This window comes from Ictidomys tridecemlineatus, chromosome 4 (genome assembly GCF_052094955.1).
Source record: "Ictidomys tridecemlineatus isolate mIctTri1 chromosome 4, mIctTri1.hap1, whole genome shotgun sequence".
Lineage (NCBI taxonomy): Eukaryota > Metazoa > Chordata > Mammalia > Rodentia > Sciuridae > Ictidomys > Ictidomys tridecemlineatus.
This window is the reverse complement of record NC_135480.1, coordinates 569628-590260: the sequence shown is the minus strand read 5'-3', so window position 1 is coordinate 590260 and position 20633 is coordinate 569628. Positions and strand designations below refer to the sequence as shown.

At 58.7% G+C, this 20633-nt stretch overlaps 1 protein-coding gene across 6 annotated transcripts; it reads right to left on the bottom strand.

Annotated features, from left to right (window-relative positions):
* Positions 1–2794: 2794 nt before the first annotated feature.
* Eps8l2 (EPS8 signaling adaptor L2) lies at positions 2795–19962 on the bottom strand. Of its 6 annotated transcripts, none has more exons than XM_040283898.2 (21): positions 19813–19962; positions 16991–17091; positions 16839–16894; positions 16005–16069; positions 9011–9172; positions 8413–8562; positions 8269–8348; positions 8009–8151; positions 7865–7935; positions 7608–7734; positions 7392–7480; positions 7195–7287; positions 6962–7110; positions 6731–6863; positions 6415–6527; positions 5343–5448; positions 4593–4712; positions 4289–4361; positions 3999–4179; positions 3774–3906; positions 2795–3651 (listed from the first exon to the last, which is right to left on the bottom strand). In XM_040283898.2, exons 2-21 carry the CDS (start codon positions 17032–17034, stop codon positions 3571–3573), a joined length of 2169 nt encoding a protein of 722 aa, XP_040139832.2. In that variant the 5' UTR covers positions 17035–17091; positions 19813–19962; the 3' UTR covers positions 2795–3570. The 6 variants fall into 6 exon arrangements, with proteins under 6 accessions (XP_040139832.2, XP_077901379.1, XP_005341680.1 ...); XM_078045253.1 differs by having other exon boundaries at positions 4629–4712; XM_005341623.4 differs by having other exon boundaries at positions 7213–7287.
* Positions 19963–20633: the final 671 nt, after the last annotated feature.

Sequence of the window (20633 nt, the reverse complement as noted above, 5' to 3'; positions counted from 1 at the left end):
CACACCGTGGTCTGCTGACAGCCAGCCCTGAGGTCTTCCTCCTTCCTTCAAGATGTTCTATACACACACACACACACACACACACTCACGTCACACCAGGGGTTCTGGGCTCACGCTGCTGTGAGGCAGCACATGCAGAGCCTTTCCCCAGCAGCCCCTCCCCAGAGGGACCCCCTGGTGCCAGCAGCGCCACCCCAGGGAACAGGTGCCCCCCCACCGTGCTGGGGCATCTTGCCACCTGTGCTGTTCCCCTAACCTCCCTGGCGACCATTTTGCATTTTCTACCAAGTTCGGGGGAGCCCTCTGGGAAGAGTGTGGGAAGCATTCTGGGTGGCCCAGTAGGCCTGAGGGGGGGATGGACAGCCACGGCCACAAAGACACACTTGTTCCCAGACACAGGCAGGCCTTGTCTGTGGAGCTGTTTGCTGGTGGCACAGCTGGGGCACAGAGATGGCCCCTGGCCATCCCATCCACAAAAGGGTGCTGCTGGGTGCGTGACTGGAGGCCCCTCCCCCTGCAGATCTGGGATCAGAATGTTGCCCAGTGTGCGTGACCCCTCCCCTCCTCCTTGATGGGATCCTCTGCCTGGGCCCCACGGGGGCTGGCACGGCCAGACACCCCCTCCTTCCTGTTGGCCTGTAGGGGAGGGGAGGCCAGTGCGGTGAGGGGTTAAGGATGAGCCTGTTGGACTGAGGGAAATTGCATTTGAATCCCAGTTAGGTAACCTGGTTCCCCTGTGTCTTGCGCTTGGTCCAGGCTGGCATCTCAGGGTGCTGCTAAGTCCACCCGAATGCTATGGCCAGTGTTTTGTGTGTGGTTATAAATGCACCCTCGGGGGCTGGGGCTGGGGCTCAGCGGCAGAGCGCTGGCCTAGCAGGCATGAGGCACTGGGTTTGATCCTCAGTCCCACATGAAAATACACAAATAAAATAAAGGCCTTCTGTCCATCTACAACTACAAGAAAAAATTTAAAAATAAATAAATGGTCACCCTCTAGTTTGCAGACCCTGGAGAGTGACAGCCTCACATTTAGGGTCAGCAGCCAAGGGAACGTGCAGGGCCAACTGCCCTAACACTGTATGATCTTTGACCCACTCCTGGGCGGATGGGGTCAGTGGCTCTGTCCTGCTCTTGAGGAGGGTCATGTAAAGTGGTGGAAAGTCCCTTGGGAAACACAGGGACAGGGCTGCAGTTGTGGCTCAGAAGTAGAGTACTTGTCTACCATGTGTGAAGCCCTGAGTTCGATCCTCAGCACCACATATAAATAAATAAAATAAAGATTTTTTAAAAAAATCTTAACATTAAAAAAAAGAAAACACTGGGACGAATCCGGGAGCCCAGGGGCCTAAGCCTGCAGGTCAAGCCAGGCCACCTCCAGACCAGCTGCTCCTGAGTGGGGGCTGGCTTAGGCCTCTGGGTCTGGTGCTCAGGGCCTCCTCCGCTGCTCAGGGGGCAGCATGGGGAGGGAGCTTCTGAGGAAGCAGGTGTAAGTCCTGCGGGGGGGTGCTGTGACCCAGCCTGGAGACAGCAGCCAGAACCCCTCCCAGGCTGGTGCAGGACGAGCCCTGCTGGTACAGGTGGGTGGGAGATCCTGCCGAGTGGCTGCCAGGGCCTGGTGGTTTCCAGCCAACCCCCAAGGTCAAGCCTCCCTAGTCCCACAGAGGTCTCTTTGGAGCAGGTGGAGTCCAGGGCCCCACCATCTCTTGAAGGAGCAGTCTGCCAAGCAGGAAACCCGGCCCTAACCCACTGCCTGTTAGGCCCAGCTCCCTATCTCTGGGGTTGTAGCCCAGGCAAAAGCCACCTCTGCTGGCCTTGGAGGGAGGTGACTGCCACATCCAGTTCATAGTTCAAAGGACCTGGGACGTCCCCAGTTCCCTTTGGCCATATCCTGCAGGAAACACTGGGCTCAAGGTGCCTGCCTGGGACGTGAGGCCGAGCTTTGGAGGCCCAGGGGCCAGGCCTCTACTCAACCAGCAGAGGACACAGCCTCTGCAGCTCAGCTCCACAGGTGCAACCCGCTCCCTGTAGTTAGCCCCACTCATTGCACTGGGATCCCTGATGGGGTCCAAGGCCACTGCACCCCAGGATTGGGTCCCCAAGCTTCCGGACACAGGGTCACTTCCCTCAACCAAGTCCGGTGCTGGGGCAACCTCTGGCAGCCACCTCGTGCAGCACACAGAGCCACCAGCAGAGGGTGCCAAAGGCTTCCAGGGGAATATTGGCCAGGCAGGCAGTACCCACTGCAGAGAGGGGCAGGAAAAACCATGGATACCACCAGCTGATGGTGAGCTGGGACTCACAGGTTCTAGGCTCTCTTTCCGATGCCTCTCTCAGCTTGAGCCTCACTTGTGACACACCCCTCCTGGGCAGACCTGGCAAACCTGGCTCACTCCCACCTGGCATGTGCCCCACGAAGGCCAGACTGGGTGATGGGCTTTGGGCCTTCTGGACATGTGGCCTGGGATGATGCAGTGAGCAGAGCGGGTAGGTGTTGCGGGGGACAGCTTCCTGGGCCCCTCGCCTCTCAGAAATGTCCCCTCCGCTGGGGGCCTTTTTGAATGGGTATAGAGGTGAGGGGTCTTCCTTGACAGGTTCCACCCACCTGGCCATGGCCAGCCCTCTGCCTGACAGCTCATAAAGAGGTGCAGATTCCTGTGTCTCTAATAAAATGTGAAATTGGCTGGGGATGTGCTCAGTGATTGACTGCCTCTGAGTTCAATCCCTAGTTCCCTCCCCGCCAAAAAAAAAAAAAAACCAGAGATGCAGCTTCAGGAGGCTCTAGGAGACAGACAGGTGGCTTCCAGGAGAAACTGGTTTAATAATGTGGCCTTAGAGCCCCCACCCTCATTTCTGGATGTGAGGCTCTGCCCAGGGCTCTAAGATCACCAGTCACCAGCATGCAGTGCTTAGCTGGCCTGAGATGTGGTCAGAGAAAGTTCCTGTCTGGGCTCTGCTGGATGGGAGTGGGTGTCTACAGCCCTCGCGCCTTGGTCTTTGAAAGGGTGAGGGCACAGCATGCCCCTAACCGGTGGGGCAACCGTGGCTTCCTGTCCTGGAGCCCCTGCAGGCCATTTTTTGGGGACAGCATCCTGTGGGGGACAAACCTGGAGTCCAGGTCACCAGCCTAAGCAGCCTGGAGCTCTGGCCCACCTGAGACAGGTGGGAACACCTGGGAGCAGGTGCATATGAAATCAAGCAGCAGGTGGTGAGTGTCAAACTCCAGAGGCCAGGAGCCGACATCAGCACAGGGAGGCCAGAGAGGCCCTGCCCACCTGGGGGGTCCTGTGGCCTAGGGCTGATGGATGGAGGCTGGCACTGCTAGGTGGCAGGTTTGGCTGGGAGAGGCCTTGGTTTGGGTGGGTGAGTGGCTTGCAGCTGAGAGGCCATCCATGGACCTGGCCCAGCCTGAAGATAAGCCAACCGCCTAGAGGCAGATGAGCACCCCATCCAGCCCATGTGAGTCCTCAGTATAAAATAATACACATATAAAATAATACTCCGTGCACTGGGAGCGGGCCCACCACCCGTGCTGCCTCCCTCTGCAGCAAGGGTGGCAACAGTCCACCAGGTCTAGCTGTCCTCCACCCTCCTCTGGTTCTTGGAATGAAACTTGTTCATGAGTTCTTCCAACTCCGACCCACTTTGCTGCTTCTAGGGAGAAGGGATGAGGAGCTCAGACAAGGGGCCAGAGGCCACGACCCCACTCCTTCCCAGCACCCCAGGAGCAGGTAGGTGGGTGTACTGTGAAAGAGGCACCGGAGCGGAGCGCTCACCTCCAGCATCGCCTTCTGCACTGTGAGTTGGCTGTACACGCGGATGCCCTCCTCCCCGCACACCCTCTTCAGCTCATCTTTGTTGAGGGAGAAGAGCTGGGGTCCAGTCAGGATACCCAGGTTCTCCACGATCCTGGGGGTGGTAGAGAGTCAGGGCGCAGGGGTGGGCATGGCGGCTGCGTGCACTGGCGTGCACTTGCTCAAACCCGCAGCCCTTCCGCTCACCGGCCGCTGAAGGCCTTGGCTTCTAGCCAGGCCCGGACTTCATCCGGGCCGGACTCAAAGGTGAGTGGCAGGTGCACTGGCTGGGTGCGCTCCACGCGGAAGTGCCTCTGCGGCTGCGCCTTGATGTGGCTAATTTTCTTCATGAGCTCATCGTTGACTTCATCCATGTGGTGGATCAGCTCTGCAGGAGCGGGTGCTAAGCCGTGGACCCGCGCAGGCCCTGGCTTCCCCCTGCCCTCCCAGGCCGCCCCGCACCTCCTTGCTCCCTCTCCATGTAAGCGCCCTCTCACCATCTTTGTTCCCTGCGAAGATAGGGGGCAGTTTATGCATCGGGCTGGCGGGACCCCAGTATTTCTGGCTGGCCTGCAGGGGCAGGTGGTGAGGTGGGTGCTCTGAAGACCTGCCCAGACCCCTACCTGACTTGTGGGCCGGCCCTTCCTTCCCTGGGCCAAGACAGAGGAAGGAGCCTCTGCACAGGCTCTGGCCCAGGGCTGGGGTGCAGCGGTATTCCCAGGCTGAGACTCAGCTGTCCCCCCAACCCCACCCAGGGCAAACGACTGTGTTGTGAGGGTGGGGAAGAACAGAGCCGGGCACCTGCTCCAGGGGGGCACCAATGTCCTCTGGCCGAACCTCATCCAGGATGTTGCAGGGCACATAGCCAGACTGGCCACTTCGGCTGCGAAGCTTCCACCACTGCCGGCCATCCTCCAGGACCTGCCGTGTCCCGGGGCCATCAGGTCTACCGTTTTTCCTGCCCTTCGACCCCCACCCTCCCCAGCCACGGGCACTAGTGTGGTTGCTGGGACTACTCACATGAGCCACACTTTGCAGAGAGGCAGAGAGTGCCCCAAGTCTCCCCTGAGCTCAGCCCTCAGGCCACTGTGCATCCTGGCCCCAGGCTTCAGTCCTGGCTGGGGGGGGGGCTACCCCTGCCTGGCCTTAGCAGGGTCCTGGAGGGAGGATGCTTCCTGGCCTCATTGTGGATGTAAACCACACCCTGCCCCAGCCTGCTCCACTTTCTGTCCCTCAGTGAGTGGCCTGGATTCAGGTTTGGCACAGTGGCTACAGGGGAAGGCTCCCGGGTGGCCATGAGTGTCAAGCCCCTTCTCTGTTCACTGGAGGGCCCCCCACTTGGCAAAGTGACTGCCCAGCATACACGGGTTCCGCACACCCTCGGGAATCCCCCAGACCTGGAGGGCCCTCGGCAAGGCCGTGCTGGGAGTAGGGGAGATCCTGCCCACGGACCCAGCTGGAACCCAGAGCTGGGGACCCTAGGGAAATAGGCTGTGCCCATCTCGTGGTTCCACAGTTGGGTCACCTTCCCTGGTCAGGCTGACCCCTCACCTCTAGGACCTCATCCTTGAGCACCGACAGCTCGTTGGCATTGCGGGCTGTGAAGTCGTAGAGAATCTTCACGTACTTGGCCGGGGCTGATGTTGGCTGGTGGCCCCTACAAGGACCCAGAGGGACTGGTGCAGCAGCTTCCCAGGCACGCAGCTGCCTGGCTCTGCTGCCCAGGTTGCAGTGGAGGAGGGGCTGTCGCTCACAGCCCGGAAGGGAAACTGTGACAGCCCTGGAGGTGGAGTGGACGGGAGGGCAAGATGCAGGGCCTGGCCCACCAGAGCTGCAGCTGGGTGCCTGGGGGTGACAGGGTCATGGGGCCAGGACATTTTCAGAGCCACAGGCCCTGGGTGCTGCACAGGGCACCGGCCTGCAGGCTCTCTGGAGGTCTGGACCTACATCCCCAGGGGCATGGGTGGAGCTGTTGGTGCAGAACAGGACTGCTCCCTGTCCCACTGCACTGGGAGGAGCAGGGTAGAGGCCGCCAGGGTGAACAGACAGCTGCTGAAAACACTTCTGTGTAGCTCCACCTGGGGGCTGGAGCTGTGGCTCAGCGGGAGAGCACTTGCTTCCCAGGTGTGAGGTCCTGGGTTCGATCCTCCTCACCACACAAATAAAATAAAGGTACTGAAGTTCTCCTGGGGACCACAGGCCCAATGTGGGCCAAGAGGATGGGCTTGTTTGGAATACGGATTTGCAGCCCCTTCCCTCCTGAAACAAGATTCTGGGACCTTGCAGGTTGCAAGTGTCCCAGGCAGACCCTGGGCCGGGAGTGAGGATACAGAAGTGGGGGGGCAAAGAGGGGTTCGCCCCTGGGTCCATTCTTTTTGTATGGTGCTAGGGATGGAACCCAGGGGTGTTCTACCATTGAGCTCCACCCCCAACTCTTCTGATTTTTTATTTTGAAATCTGGTCTCCCTAAGTTGTCCAGGCAGTTCTGAGAGTGAAAAGCAGCTTCTCATCTGGAAGAGGCATTTTAAGCCACTTGAAGGAGGTGTTTGCCACCACCTGGTGGCAGCACACCCCAGTCCATGCTGTGGAGGGCGTCACACCACCTCCCTGCAATGGGGCTTACCTGTGAGAATGTGGGGAGCTGACTGGTGGGAAGACGTCCCCCTGGGGTGTGGACTCAGAGGAGAGACTGTGTTTCGGGGAGTTTCTTATGGAGAGTCGGCTCACAGGGGTGGGCTGTGGGGAAAGCAGGGCTTGATGTCGGTGGAGGCCAGGCAGTGCCAGGCAGGGGCCCAGGACAAAGGGCACAAGGCAGACTTGGTGAATGACTGTGACCTGGCAGGCCGGGCAGGGGGCAGCCCCAGCTGTGGCTCCAGGAGTGGCAAGGGCAGCGGTTGGCAGCGGTTGGGGAGGCAAACTGCAGAGGGGTGGGGTCTGACCTGGTCATCGGGGCCAGAGGCCAGTCCTTCCATCTCCCAGGGAGCCTCCTGCAGCACATCCAGAGGCGGTTCCCAGCCACTGTGGAACTTGGGCACGTACAGGGGCACCTGTGGCTCCTTCGGCCACTCAGAGCTGGGGTGGGCAGTGCCGGGGTCAGCCAAGACTCCTCCTGGAGCTGGCCCACCCAGGACCCCATCCTGGTCCAGGCCCTGCCCTCACCCTGTCCATACCGGGGCCGGGTCCAGGTGTCCCCCAGGGACTCCCACAGTGACATCTCCTTTGGGACCAGGTGGCCACGTAGGAAGGCCACAGCCTCCTGGGACAGCAGCGGGCTGAAGACGGAGCGTGCCATGTCTGGGCCTCCGCAGGTGTTGACGATCTGGGGGATGGCGTGGCTCAGAGGGGCGACCCAGCCTGCAGCTGCACAGGGGCCACCCTGGGTCCCCGCCCCCATCCGCCCCACCTGCCCCAGCCCCAGCACCAGGTCCAGAGGCCCGAAGAGGAAGTGCACCAGCTCAGCCGCACTGGGGTTCTGGATGTGCTTCTGCAGCTTGGCCTGGAGGGAGCGGGCAGGTGACAGGTGGCAGGGAGAGGGCAGGTGACAGATGGTGTGGGGGAACCTCCACCCTCACCACCAGCACAGGGCAGGCCTGGACTCACCAGCAGATTGATGGCCAGCTTGGTTTTCTGGAAACAGTCGACAAACTCACCCTCAGAGGGGGGCCGGGCACGCAGCGTGAGGACACCCTCTGGCACAGGGTGGAGGCCGTGAGCCGGCTGGCCGGCCCGGCCTCGTGGGCCCTGCCTGCTGTCCGATGTTGAGCCCCCCCAGGCCAGCCGTCCCCAGCTCGGGGCCCTGCGCCGCCCTCCACGCACCTGCCGGCCCCTTCTTGCCCTTCTTCTTCCCTTTCTTCCGCTGGTTCAGCTGCTTGAAGGCCTCGGCCGCCTTCTGTAGCCGGGCCACGAACCACTCGATGTCATCCAGGGCGCAGTTGAGGATTTGCTGGGGTCAGAAGAGCAGGGGTGAGCTTCAGACCTCCACCCACTCTGGGGCTGCTCTACAGGCAACAGGCCGTCTGGGCCCATTGCAGGGGAGGCCGGGAGGGCCCAGCGGGGGGTGGGAGGGCACCCACCGTCTCCTTCTCTATCCTCTGAGCCAGCACCGCCCGAGGCTCCTCATCCTGCGATTCCCGGCGGCGGTAGCCTGGTGGGGACAGAGCAGCTGCCCAGGGGCCCTGCAGACCCTCCAGGGAACCCCGACCTAGCCCTGGGCCTACCTGGCTCTGTGACGGGTGCTGGCAGGCCCACGCGGTTCTTGGCCTGAGGAGAGTCCCCAGCCTGGCGCTGAAAGGGGATGGGAGCTGGGCTCTGGGGAGGCGGCAGGATGGACTGCCGCTGCCGGATCTTCTCCTGGTGCCCCCTGGAGGGGACAGGAAGGCCTGCTCAGCTGGCCACCACCCCAGTCCTGGGCAGCTGCCTCCTTGGTGCCCTCCCTGCCCTGGTGAGAGCCCAGCTCCCCGGGTCCCCAGGGCCCTACTTCAGGGTCTGTGGCCGCAACTTCTTCCCCATCCGGCAGTCGGCCAGCGCGCTCTGGATGTCCTCCTGCACCAGCTCCGCCTGGGGGACAGGGGCATCAGGCTGGCTCAGCGGGTGCCTCACCCGCCCCTGTCAGCTGCCTCACCTCCACCTCGTCGCAGTGGAAGAAGTGCACGTCGGGCCGGCTCTGCTCCGAGTCCTGGCACACCAGCAGCAGCACCGAGGGGTAGCGCAGCTGGTTCAGCACCGTCTGGCTGCGCAGCACGGTGGGCAGCGGGAAGTTCTCCAGCTCTTCCTGGGGACAGAGGGCAGGCGGTGACGTGGCCTCAGCCGGCCCTGGACACAGATGTGGGCCATGGCCACAGGCAGGGAATGGACCACAGAAGTGGCCGAGAAAGGGACCAGTGCCCTGCCAGAGGCGTGATGGAGCAGCATGTGCTCTTGGGACACAGACGTGGCAGGAACTTGCAGGGGCAGGACGGACCAAGTCCAGGGACAGGACTGACACTGCTCACACTGCAGACACATCTTGAGTACAGACCCCAGGGACACAGCCAGGCCTGCTGACTGCAGCCTGTGAGCCTCTCGCAACTGGACACAGCCTGGCCCCAGTGCAGGTTGCTGCCTGGGCTCTGGCCAGGTTGATCCTGCTGGCCCTTGGCCTCGTCCTCTTCCACATGCTCACCCCAGAGACCCGGCACCCATGGGAGCCCAGTAGACAACAGCCTGCTCTACCGCCTGACCTGGTTCTCAACGTCCAGCAGCCGCAGGGCCTTGTCGTCCACCTGCAGCAGCACCTCCTGCGCCCAGACCTTCTCCTTGGCACTGAGCTGCACCAGCTTCCGGATGGCGTCGTCCACAGATGTGATGGCCTCGCTCTTGTCCATGATGAATGTGGCCAAGTGCTGGGGGCAACAGTCACGACTGGGTTCAGCCGGGTTTGTGCCCAGGCCCAGGCCCAGGGCTGGGGGCCCCCGCCCACCCAGGGGGTCCCGCAGGGCCACAGCTTTATCTCAGGTGGAGGCGCCCCCATTCTGCCCTGGTTGACATCTTTGGGGTCACAGTGGTGCACTGATAAAACCTGAAAGCATTCCTGGCTGCCCGCCACCTTGGGCACTCCTCTGCCCTCCCCACCTCTTGCTGCTAGGCCCTTCTCCTCTCTCAGGACCTCACACTGCATCTGTGTGCTGGGCCCGAGGCCGGTCCTGCCCTCAGGATGCCCTCACCCAGAGCAGTGGGATCCGGGATTGGCTCCTCGGGGACATGGGTGGAAAGAGCGCATCGGGGGCTCTTCCGCAGCCTGGCCTGGCCTGCCCCAGTGAGCTGCCCTCTACCTCATCAGCAAAACCCTCCCACAGAGCTTCAGGCTTCCGTAAACAGTGCTGGGCCAGGTGGGTAAACTAGCTAGGCCATCAGACAACCCACAGCCACAAAAGCACTAGAGAAATCAGACGGTGATTTCTCACCACGTCTAAGGGAACTTTCTCCACGGGCACCTTGCCCAGCAAGGGGGAAAACACGCGAGCTCCGAAGAAGAGACTAACCAATCTGACAATAAAAAAAAGATTTCTGACTGGGTATCGCTCAGCCATGTAGTGCTTCCTAGCATGCACAGGCCCTGGTTCAATCCCTAGCACCAAAAAATAAAAAACAGCCAGATGCAGTTCAAGGCCAGCCTCAGTAATTTAGGGACACTTTCTCTGAACAAACCACACAATAAAAAGAAATAAAAAGGGCTGAGGATGTAGCTTAGTGGTGGAGCTCTCCCAGATTCAGCCCAGTATCCCCCGCCACACACGCAAATAAAGGATATTGATAATAAGTAAGTAAACAAATAAATACTTAAGTCAGAACACAATAACACTGCATCAGAAAATTGCCAAAGGATATGAGCACAAAGAAAACAAATATGAATAACTTTTTTTTAGTTGTACATGGGCATAATACCTTTATTTTATCTATTTATTTTTGTGCGGTGCTGAGGATCAAATGCAGTGCCTCGCAGGTGCTGGGCAAGCGCTCTCCTGCGGAGGTACAACCCCAGCCCTGTGACTTTTTAATACAGAAAATCATATGTAAATCTTATTGAATAAAAGAACCACACATTGAAACTCTGAGCCTTTATTATTTTAGCAATAAGTCACTGTCTCTTTCACCTATTCTACTGTCCAACCCTCAAAGTCACTAGGGTACATCGTGGTTCAGATGTGGAGACAGGCAATGTCACCTAGCACCTGCCAGCCTCCCATGCAGAGGCTGGTGACAGCTGTAAAGGCACACATCTTCCCTCCCAGCTCTGCTGCAGGTGGCCTGTGCAGGTGCAGTGTGGCGCTGGGCCAGGCTGCTCCCTGCAAAGCCACTTGCAATAACAAAGCCTGGGTGCGACTCACGTGGCCATCAGCCAGAGGAAGAGTGAGTGGGCGAAAACACACAGCAGAATCCCAGGGGGTTGTGTGGGGCGGAGGAAGCCCTGAAATGCACGCTGTTAGCACCACACAGAACAACCCACCACATGAAACCAAGCTGCCAGGCCACCAGCGAGCTTAGGACATCTCCCACGGCTGAGACCACACAGGGGACGCTCTTGGACCATAATGAAACTAAAGTCAGATGAATAGCCAAAAGTTAGATAGAAAATCCTCAAATGTTTGGAGATCAAGCTACATAGCTCTAAATAACCCATGGGTCAAAACTGAAGTCACGAGGAAAAGTGAAATATATTCTGGGGTTGGGGAGATATATCTGTGTATATATCTTGTGTTCTGTCCCCAGCACCACAAGAAAATTCTGAAGTATAATAAAAACAGGCATAATATATCACGATTGGTGGACTACAACTACAACTGCTGGCTCTCCCACCCCCGACTCCCCAGTGCTAGGACTGAACCCAGGAGTGCTCTAGCAGTGATCTGTATCCTCAGCCCTTTTATATATATATATATTTTTGAATTCAGGATTTTTTGGAGGAGGGGAGGGGAGTACCAGGGATTGAACTCAGGGGCACTCTACCACTGAGCCACATCTCTAGTCCTATTTTGTATTTTATTTAGAGACAGTCTCACTGAGTTGCTTAGTGCCTTGCCATTGCTGAGGCTGGCTCTGGACTCGTGATCCTCCCTCTCAGCCTCCCCAGCTGCTGGGAGGACAGGCACATGACACAGAGCCCAGATGAATTCAGGATCATGATAAGTTGCCTGGACTGGTCTTGGTCCTCCTGCCTCGGCCTGCTGAATAGTTGGGATTACAGGTGTGCGCCACCACACCCAGCTAAGGCAGTGCACTGAGGGAAATTTATAGTTTCTGATGACGATGTTAGGCAAAAAGTTAAGACTTAGGATCAGTGACCTAAACTTTCAGCTTAAGAAGCTAGAAAAACGTGCTGGGGTGTGGCTCAGTGGTAAGCACTTGCCCGGCATGCAAGGGCCTGGGCCCAACCCCCAGTACCACAGGGAAGAAAGCTACAAAAACACAATAAAACAGACCCCAGAGAGAGTGGAAAGAAGTGAATTAAAAGTAAAAATCAATAGAGAAGCCGGGCGCAGTGGTGCAGGCCTGTAATCCAGTGGCTCCAGAGGCTGAGGCAGGAGGATCACAAGTTCAAAGCCAGCCTCAGCAAAAGTGAGGTGCTAGCAACTCAGTGAGACTCTGTCTCTAAATAAAATACAAAATAGGGCTGGGGATGTGGCTTAGCGGTCGAGTGCCCCTGAGTTCAATCCCTGATACCCACCCCCCAATAAACAATCAATAGGGAAAAATCCAACAAAGTTAGTTATGAAAGAAATGTTAACATTGATAAATCCCCAGCAAGAGCGATCAAGAAAAATGCTAGAGACAATCCCTTCAAAACCAAGAGGACAGAGGGTACATGTCTACACTACCCCAGGCACCCACAGTCTGGCAATCCCACAGAGGCGGCCCAGCACTCAGCCTCACTGGCAAATCACCAGTATCGAAGGAAGAAACGACCAGAAGCTTCACAAACTTTCTGAAAACCGAGGTGAGAACTCTTCCCTCCTGCCCTGTGAGGTCGGCATAACCCTGACCCCCAACCTGCCATCAGCACTGTATGAGAAAGTTGCAGATCAATGTCTCTGGGAGACATTGACACAAAAACCCCTCAACAAAATATTAGCAAATTAGCCCATCAGCACATAAAAAGGGCAGTAGAGCCAGGCGCAGTGACACATGCCTGCCATGTGTCAGGACTCAGGAGGCTGAGGCAGAAAGATGGCAAGTTCAAGGACAGCCAGGCCCTGTCTCAACATAAAAACAAAAAACCAGCTGAGGACGCAGCTCAGTGGTAGAGGTTCCCTGAGTATGGGGGGGGGGGAAGTAGTATACCTTGAAGAAAATGAAGTTATCCCAGAAATGCAAGGTTGGTTCAACACACATAAAAGCCAACCAGGGAGCCAGGCACCATGGCTTACACCTGTGATCCCGGCTACTCAGGAGGCTGAGGCAGGAGGGTCACAACTTAGAGGTCAGCCTGGGAAACTGAGCAAGACCCTGTCCCCAAATAAAAATAAAAAGGGATGGGGGTGCAGCTCAGTGGTAGAGCACTTGCCTAGCATGAAGGGGCCCCAGACTCAATCCTAGCACCACCAAGAAAAAAAAAAAAAATCAGTCAAGCCAGGCACAGTGGTGCATACCTGTAATCCCAGCGGCTAGGGAGGCTGAGGCAGGAAGCTTGCAAGTTCAAAGCCAGCCTCAGCAACGGCAAGGCCCTAAACAACTCAGTGAGACCCTATCTCTAAATTAAATACAAAATAGGGCTGGGGATGTGGCTCAGTGGTTGCATGCCCCTGAGTTCAGTCCCTGGTAAAAACAAAACAAAACAAAAAACCCTCAGCCAATGTAGTTCACTACACCAGCAGTGGCCAATAAACCTCAATAGATTTGGGGAAAGTATCTAACAAAATCCAACACCCATCATGATCAAAAACTCAGCAAAAGAAATCGGAACTTCTCACATTAATAATAGGTATCCACAAAAACAGGCATCAGTAGGACACTGGACGCTCTCTCCAAGACTGGACCTCTGCAGACCCATCTTCATCTAGCATTGTACTTTAAACAGGGAGATGGGGCAAAAAACTAAATGAGTGATATGAAGACGGGAAATGAAGAGTGGTCTTTATTTTCTAGCAATCTGATGTGTATCTAGAAAATCCAAGCATTTCACAAGTCAATCACAAGTAATTTGCAAATGACTTGATTCACCAGTCTCAGGACACTTGATCGTCATACCAAAGTTCAACTGTGTTTCTATAGGCTAACAGCAGACAACTGTTAAAAAGAATACCATTTGTTTTTCATTAATGGGCATTGAATCCAGGGGTGCTCTACCACTGAGCCACATCCCCAGCTCTCTCTCTCTCTTTTTTTTTTTTTTTTTTAATTTAGAGACAGGGTCAGCATTGAATTGCTAAATGCTTCCTAAGTTGCTGAGGCTGGCTTTGAACTTGCAATCCTCCTGCCTCAGCCTCCTGAGCCACTGAGACTACAGGCATGCACCACTGCACCTGCACCATTTGTAATAACATATAAAAATCAAATGCCTAAGCAATAATTTAACAAAGGATATATGCAAGCTTCCTATAATGAAGACCACAAAACACTGATGAGAAATTAAAGAATACCTATTAATGGAAAGGTATCCCATGTTCGTGGATGGAAAGACACAATGTTGTTCAAGTGTCAACTCTTTCTAAAGTGATTCAGAGATTTGACTTGATGCCAATCAAAATTCTAACAGCATCTTTCAGGAGGAGAAACACACAAGTTGATTCTAAAATTCAGATGCAAGTATAAGGAACTCAAGCCAATCTTAGTTGGGCTTGGTGGTACACATCAGTAATCCAAGTTACTCAGAAGGCTGAGACAGGAGGGTTATTTAAGCCTAGAAGTTTGGGACCAGCTGGGCAACATAGCAAAACCCCATTTCTAAAACACAAGAGTGGGGGGAGAGACATAGGATATTTTGAAGATAAAGAACAAGGCTGTGGGACTCACAGGGCCTGAGTTCACGACTCATAAAGCCACAATGAGTTGAAGCTTGTACACAGGCTTATAGACGATTCCAGAAACAGGCCTGTCCAGATGTGGCTAATCAATTCCAGGAGGGGAGGAGAGCCTTTTCACTGTGGCTGGACATGCACACAAGAGAAAAGAAGCCTGGATCCCCACGCCACACCATGCCCCCAAAAACACCTGGATGCCAAGGCCACACTACAGACATCCAAAGGCAACAAAGGCACAGTTCCTCAGGAGGCAAAAAGCCCCCACAGAAGGAAAAAAAGGTGGTCTGATTAGACGTCACCAAGATGTCACATTTGTGTCCCTCGAAAGACAGTGATGCTTATGAGTGAACAAGCCACAGACAGTCGGGAGAAGGTGGTGCTGACCCTCACACCTGACTGCACGTATGAAGACGTCCACATGGATCAGAAGCACCTCCACCTGTATGTGGGCAGAAGCAGCATCAGGGGAGAGGCCTGGGGCCAGGTGGCTGGCAAAGATGCCCTCGCAGCCCGGGGCGGGCACAGTCATCCTCTGCCACGCCTTCTTAAAGTCAGTTCAGGAAGCTGAGGAGGCTGTAAACTACAGGGTCCTGTCGACAGAGACAGGGAGGTGGGGCTGCGACCTCAAAGGGTCTGGCAGGGGCTTGGGGTGACAGAGCCAGGCTGGGTGCCGCCGATGTGGTAACAGGACTGCACGCCCCACCACATTTACTGTACGGAAAGTTAGCAGCAAAAACACAGGCTTTGGCACCCTGCCTCGGCTCCACCTTGCTGAGGTAGGTCTCTGATCCTTTCTCTGGGAGGGGTGGGAAAACCTCATGTCCTCCCACACCCTCTCTGGCCCCTGCAACAGCTGGGATGAGCCAGGCCAGCTGCGACCAAAGTCCAGGGGCCAGGCTGGGTCCTCACTGAGGAGAGCAAAGTCCCACCCCTGAGAAAGGTGGTGGAGCTGCTGCGGAGGGGGCTGGCTGACCAGCCCACACTGACAGCTCTGCCTTGGGAAACTGCGTCGCAGTGGTCACTGCACAATGGCCCAGCCTGCCCAGAACACTGGTCATCCCAACACACTGGACCCCAGAGCCTCAGGTCCTTTGGATTCATCCTGAGGAAACAGGCTTAGACAGTGACTTCCTCAGCCCTGGGCCCAGTGAGGCCCACGGTGGGTGGCCCCAGAGAGCAGCAGCACTGTGGGCCTGAAGCTGCAGCTGGCTCTGCTCGCCCCTTACCTGCCTCCCCCTCACTCCTCCCCCAGGCCTGGATCTCGGCCAGGAGCCCGGCCAGCTCGCAGGCATGGAAGGCCCATCTGTAAAGTGTGTCTCCTGACTTCTAGGGGTAGGACAAAGCCCTCCCAGGCTGGCGGCCGGTCCAAAGGGCGCCGGGTGGCAGGGTACGCAGGGTAGCTCCCAGGCAGCACGGCCACCTGAAGCTCCCGCAGTGCTCCATAAAGAGTGTCTTTGTTTCAGCTTCTCCCGCTAATCCAGTTCCTTGTTTTGGGGCCAGGATGAGGACTTCCTTCCCAGAGGCTCCGGTGCACAGCCCCAGGGGGCCTCCCCCCTCAGCACCAAGTCCCCAGGGAAGGCTCCCAGACTGAAGGGCTTGACCCCACTGTGGCTCGGCCCGGGACCCGTGGGGGGCAGTCCCTGGCTCTGGTCTCCCCACCTGTCCCCGGGCCTCAGTTTCTCCACCTGCCCATGCACCCCGAAGCACAGGGTCTCACCTGGACATGGTACTGGGAGGTCTCGTGCATGATGACATTGGAGTTGGAGTACTTCTTCCTCTGCTCTGGACGGGGAGATGGTGGCCACTCAGCCCAGATCTCAGGACCGCCAGCCCCCAGTTCAGGTGGGACTGGACCCCAGGGGCGCGCAAGGGAGGGTGGAGTCAAGGTAAGGGGTGCTTCTCTTGGGCCCCTCATGAACACCAAGGATCGAGGTGTGAGACCCTCGAGGACCCTGCTCAGACCACGAGGACCCTCAGGAAGCCCTCTGCTCCATCCAGCCCAGGCTCAGCCCAGGGGGACACCCATGGCTCCGAGAGGGAGGGCAGCCAGAGGCTATGGGACTTGTCCTGGGGGACTGGAGGCTCAGCCTCACCGGAGGCTGGCCAACCCCGGAGCCCACCTTCCCAGGGGAGAGGTCTAGGCCAGGGCTTGCCACCCTCAGAGCCACCACCAGAATCCTCCTTTCTAGGGCTTCTTGCTGTCCAGACGGTGGGTGGCTGCAGCCTCCAAAGGCACAAGTGAGGGCTGCGGCCAGCCGGGAGGGCAGCCTGGCTCCCTCCTGGAGAGACACCTGGCCACCGGCCACCTGCCCGATCGAGTTGCAGAGACGCCCAGGGGAATCAATACTGTTGCTCTCTGAATTATTTGTAAAGGGCTCTCCCCTTACTGCTGGGGGAGGGGTGTTCTGTGCCAGGAACTTTGGGGACAGACCTCACAAGCTGTCAGAGGCCTCCTCCAGGTACCCAGGGCTGACCAAGCCTGAGGTCCTCTGGGCCAGGGCCAGGCAGTCCCCTACTTCCCCAGCCTGGCCCCAGCTCCAGCTTCACTCACCAAACAGATCCTTCGCGCTCATCTTAGCCACACCATCGGACCGGCCCAGGCTGCCACTGTGGGGGGGGGCAGGTGAGGGGGGCCACCACGCCCTCCCCGGGGGCCCTCCCCGGGGGCTGCCTGTGGGCAGTGAGGGTGGGCATGGGGCTCACTTGGCAGCACCAGGGCAGCAGCTCATGGCTCCTGACTGGCTCATGGTGTCCTTGGTGGCGGCCCGCAGCTGGGAGGGCAGAACTCAATGCCTGGCCCACACCTGAGAGGACAGAGGAACTGAGCTGACACCTTCTCTGGTCCTGGCCAGTGGCCCTGTTATTCCCAGGACAGGGCCTCCTCTCTCTACCCCGGGTCCAGGGCAGGAATTCAGTGACTTGACCAGATTCCACAGGGGTCCTCAGGAAGCAGAGCTCCCTGCCCTGCAACCCAGCTAGTGGCCACTGAGCCCCATTTTGCCTCAGACCTTCAGACTGCATAGGGTTCCCCCCCCAAGAGGCTGCCTAGGAGGCTCTGAAGAGGGTGATGGGGGGAAAGCATCTTCTCAGCAGAGTTCAAGTAGGTTCAAAGGCCCTGGGGCAGGTAGCAGCCAGCAGGAGTGGAGGGCAGGGGCATGAGGCTGGAGCCTGGGGAGGGGCACACAGTGCAGAGGGAGCTCTGGCTCCCGCCTTCCAGTCCTGCCCCACCCCAGGCACCTACCCCACAGGGGCCTCTGCACCCTGTGGTGAACACATAGCCCACACCTGTCCACCCTTGGCTCTCTTTGGGCCCTTGGAGAGCAAGCAGGGAAGCCCTGTGGTAGGGAATCCTGGGGTCCCTGGTGCTTAAGGGGTAGTCTCACCCTGATGAGAAGGCAAAATGGGGAAACCAGGGTAGGACCCTTGGCAGCAGGAGCCGGCCCAAGAAAGGACCTGGGGAGGTGGGCACAGGGTGGGGGTTCAGAGGGATGGGTGGTGTCCCAGCCTCCCTGTAGCAGATTCCCAGGCCTGACCACTGTCCAGCTGCACTCTGGGGAAGAGGACAGGTGGCTAAAGTGAACAGGGTCTGATCTGGGTTGGACCTTCCTGGGAGGGAAGCAAACCCTGGGGGCTTAGGTGGGGAGAATGCCCTGGGGGGACCACCAGTGCAGAACTGCCCCCAGGTCCCAGGTGGGACAGGTGGACAGCACCTCTGTGGCGGCTCCCTGGGGGGTCCTGGGTCCACTCAGGAAGCCATCCTCCTGACTTCAGTGTTTGGGTCTACAGGGTGGGGCCAGCAGCCTGGGTGCTGGTATGGAGAGCTGAGGGCAGGCTGGGCACCCCAGGACTTTCTGGTTTGACTAGGTCCTGCTGGGGAGCACTCCCAGGAGATGTGGGAGCCTGGGGGCTTTGGTCACTGCCTCATCCTGGCTCCTGCTCTGCCCCGCCCACATGCCACAGGGGCTTGGCCAGATTGCCCTGTCCACCTATCCGTGGAGAATGTTTGGAATGCTCGTGACCTCAGAGGGTGAGTCTGAGTGTTTGCTTATGGGGATTCCTGGCAGGCTGAACCAAGGGCACTGGGCACGTGGGCCCAGGTACACACACCTGGGCAAAAACAACCTCCAGACCCAGGCCTGCAGGCACGCAGACACACAGGCTGGGCTGCACAGCCCTCCCCTCAGCAGTGGGGGAGCGGGGGCCACTTAGAGGCCTGGGTGAAGCCTGCTCCCAGTGGGCTTCAGCTGGGGGTGGGGAAGCCATGTAACTCAGAATAGGTGGAGATGGATGCCCAGCCCTGGCCCTGGCCCCTGGGCTTCAGGCTGTACTTTAGTTTTATGGAGGCCATTTTCCGGGTATGAAGGGAGGACCCAGTATGTCTGGGGCCAGGCGAGTGGACAGTGGAGGGAGGAGGCCCCAGTAGGGCAGAGAGGGTGGAGGAACTGGCTCCAAGTTCAAATTCCAGCTCCACATGCTGAGTGACCTTGGGGAGGGGTCAGCTTAGTCATCAGGGCTCCTAGCTGCCCTCATGGGAGTCGGGTGGGGCCCTGGAACAGGGCAGTCCCTCAGGCCCTTCTGAGACCTGAGGAAAGAGCTCTGTCCAGGTAGGGGGGAGGAAGAGACAACTTGGAAACTTCTAGGGGGGAGGGTGGATACACTTGAGGAGACCTGGGCAAGCACAGGGTGCTGAAGTCTGGCTGGATGGAAGCACTGGGCCCACAGGGCCTGGGTACTGGGCAGGTCCAACAGAGGCCTGGGCATAGGATGGCAGTGCAGATGGGCTATCCCCACCAGGGGCCCCCTCCTTGCACAGCAAGGATTGTGCACTGGAATAGGGGCAGAGGTGGTCTGTAGGGTGTGCCTACTTCCGCCCCTGCAGGGGGGGGGGGAGACACTCTCACACAAAGGGGCAGTTCTAGAGCAGCCCTGCCCAGGGACCAGGAACCTGAAATGGCCAGATTGGATTCCCACAGGTCCTGGTAGCTCACCCTCCAGGATGGGCCAGGCAGGGCTCCTGCAGCCACACCCCCAGCCTTCCTCCCTTTCAGACTCCACACCTCACCTCTGACCAGCAGCCTGACCCAACCTGATGCCATCCTGGCCCAACCCTCCAGAGAGTTCCAGGGCCTGGGCTGTGTGCCCACCTTCAGGGTCCTACCATGGAGGAGGCCCCAGCCTCCTCCAGGGGATGAGAAGCCCCTTCTCCGGATGCAGGGATTCCTCCACCTAGCCCCAGGGCTGGGAGGGCATGGGACCTGCATGGGTGAGTCACCGACCACTGGCTTAAAAATATCCCTGCACGCGGGCCGCGCCCCGGACACTGGCAGACCGGGCCGCAGTGGACGGGTTCTTGGGCCAAGAGCCCCCAAACCTCCTGCGCCCCCGCGCCCGGCCACCCCGGTCCAGCTATCCCCAGCGCCCCAAGCGCCCAGCTGCCTCCCGCACCCGGCCCCGCCAGAGCCCCGCGTCCCATCGCCGCTGAGGAAACTGAGGCCCAGACGGATGAGCTCCTTCCTCGCCCTCACCTGCTCCCGGCAACTGCGTCCTCGCTGTGGCCAGTCCCCCGTCCGTGTGTCCGCCAGTGTGTCCGCGCCTTGGCCACCGCACTAGGTCTCCGCTGGCGGGCGGGTCGCTTCGCGGGGCGGGGCGGGGCGGGGCGGGGCGGCGAGAGGACGAACCTGAGCGACAGGTTACCGAGTCACCGGGGAGCGGGCGCGCGGGGGAGGCAGGGGCGGGCCCGGGACGCCCCGCCCCCGCCCGCCTGGCCCGGCTTTGCGCACGGAGTTCCTGGCGGTCCCAGCTCACTGGGGCGCTGCGCGGCCGCCCCAGCCCTCCCCGCGGACGTTCCGGGCCCCTAGCTTCAGAGCCCTTCCTCTTCAGCTGGCCCATCTGGTGTGGGATGCTGGGGCAGAGGCATCAGTCTGAGTGGAGGTCAGAGGTAGGAACTAGCTAGGACCCACAGCCCTAGCTCCCAGTCCAGGAGTTCCTAAGTCCCCTTTCTCTGCACCCCACCTCATCGCGGGCACCTCCAAAGGGCGGGAGTGTCTGGTGGGAGGGGACACCTGTGGCCCAGACTGTCCTGTGAGCTTCTGGCTCTGTCTCATCAGGCGGTCTCCCAGAAGGCCCTGAGCAATCCTGTTGCTCTGCACAGGACAGGGTGGGGTGCACAGAGAGCGAGAAGCCAAGGTTGGCTGGCAGTGGAGGAGGTGAAGGGGATAGAGACATCCTGGGCACATGCAGGGTCCCCAGGGATCCAGCTCTGTTCCCAGGGTGGGGGCAGAGGGAATGAGTACTGTCAGGAAGTCAGGACTGCTGGTGTTTGCCCTGGGCTGGCATGGAGCAGCCA

Bases quoted from the DNA above. Each gene is read 5' to 3' on its own strand.
- Eps8l2 (XM_040283898.2), bottom strand. From the start codon at position 17,034: ATGAGCCAGTCAGGAGCCATGAGCTGCTGCCCTGGTGCTGCCAA. The intron at 16,070-16,838 runs GTGAGTGAAGCT...CTCCCCGTCCAG, and splicing joins GAGCGCGAAGGATCTGTTTG to AGCAGAGGAAGAAGTACTCC. The intron at 6,528-6,730 runs GTCAGACCCCAC...CTTTCCCCACAG, and splicing joins CCTCTGGCCCCGATGACCAG to CCCACCCCTGTGAGCCGACT.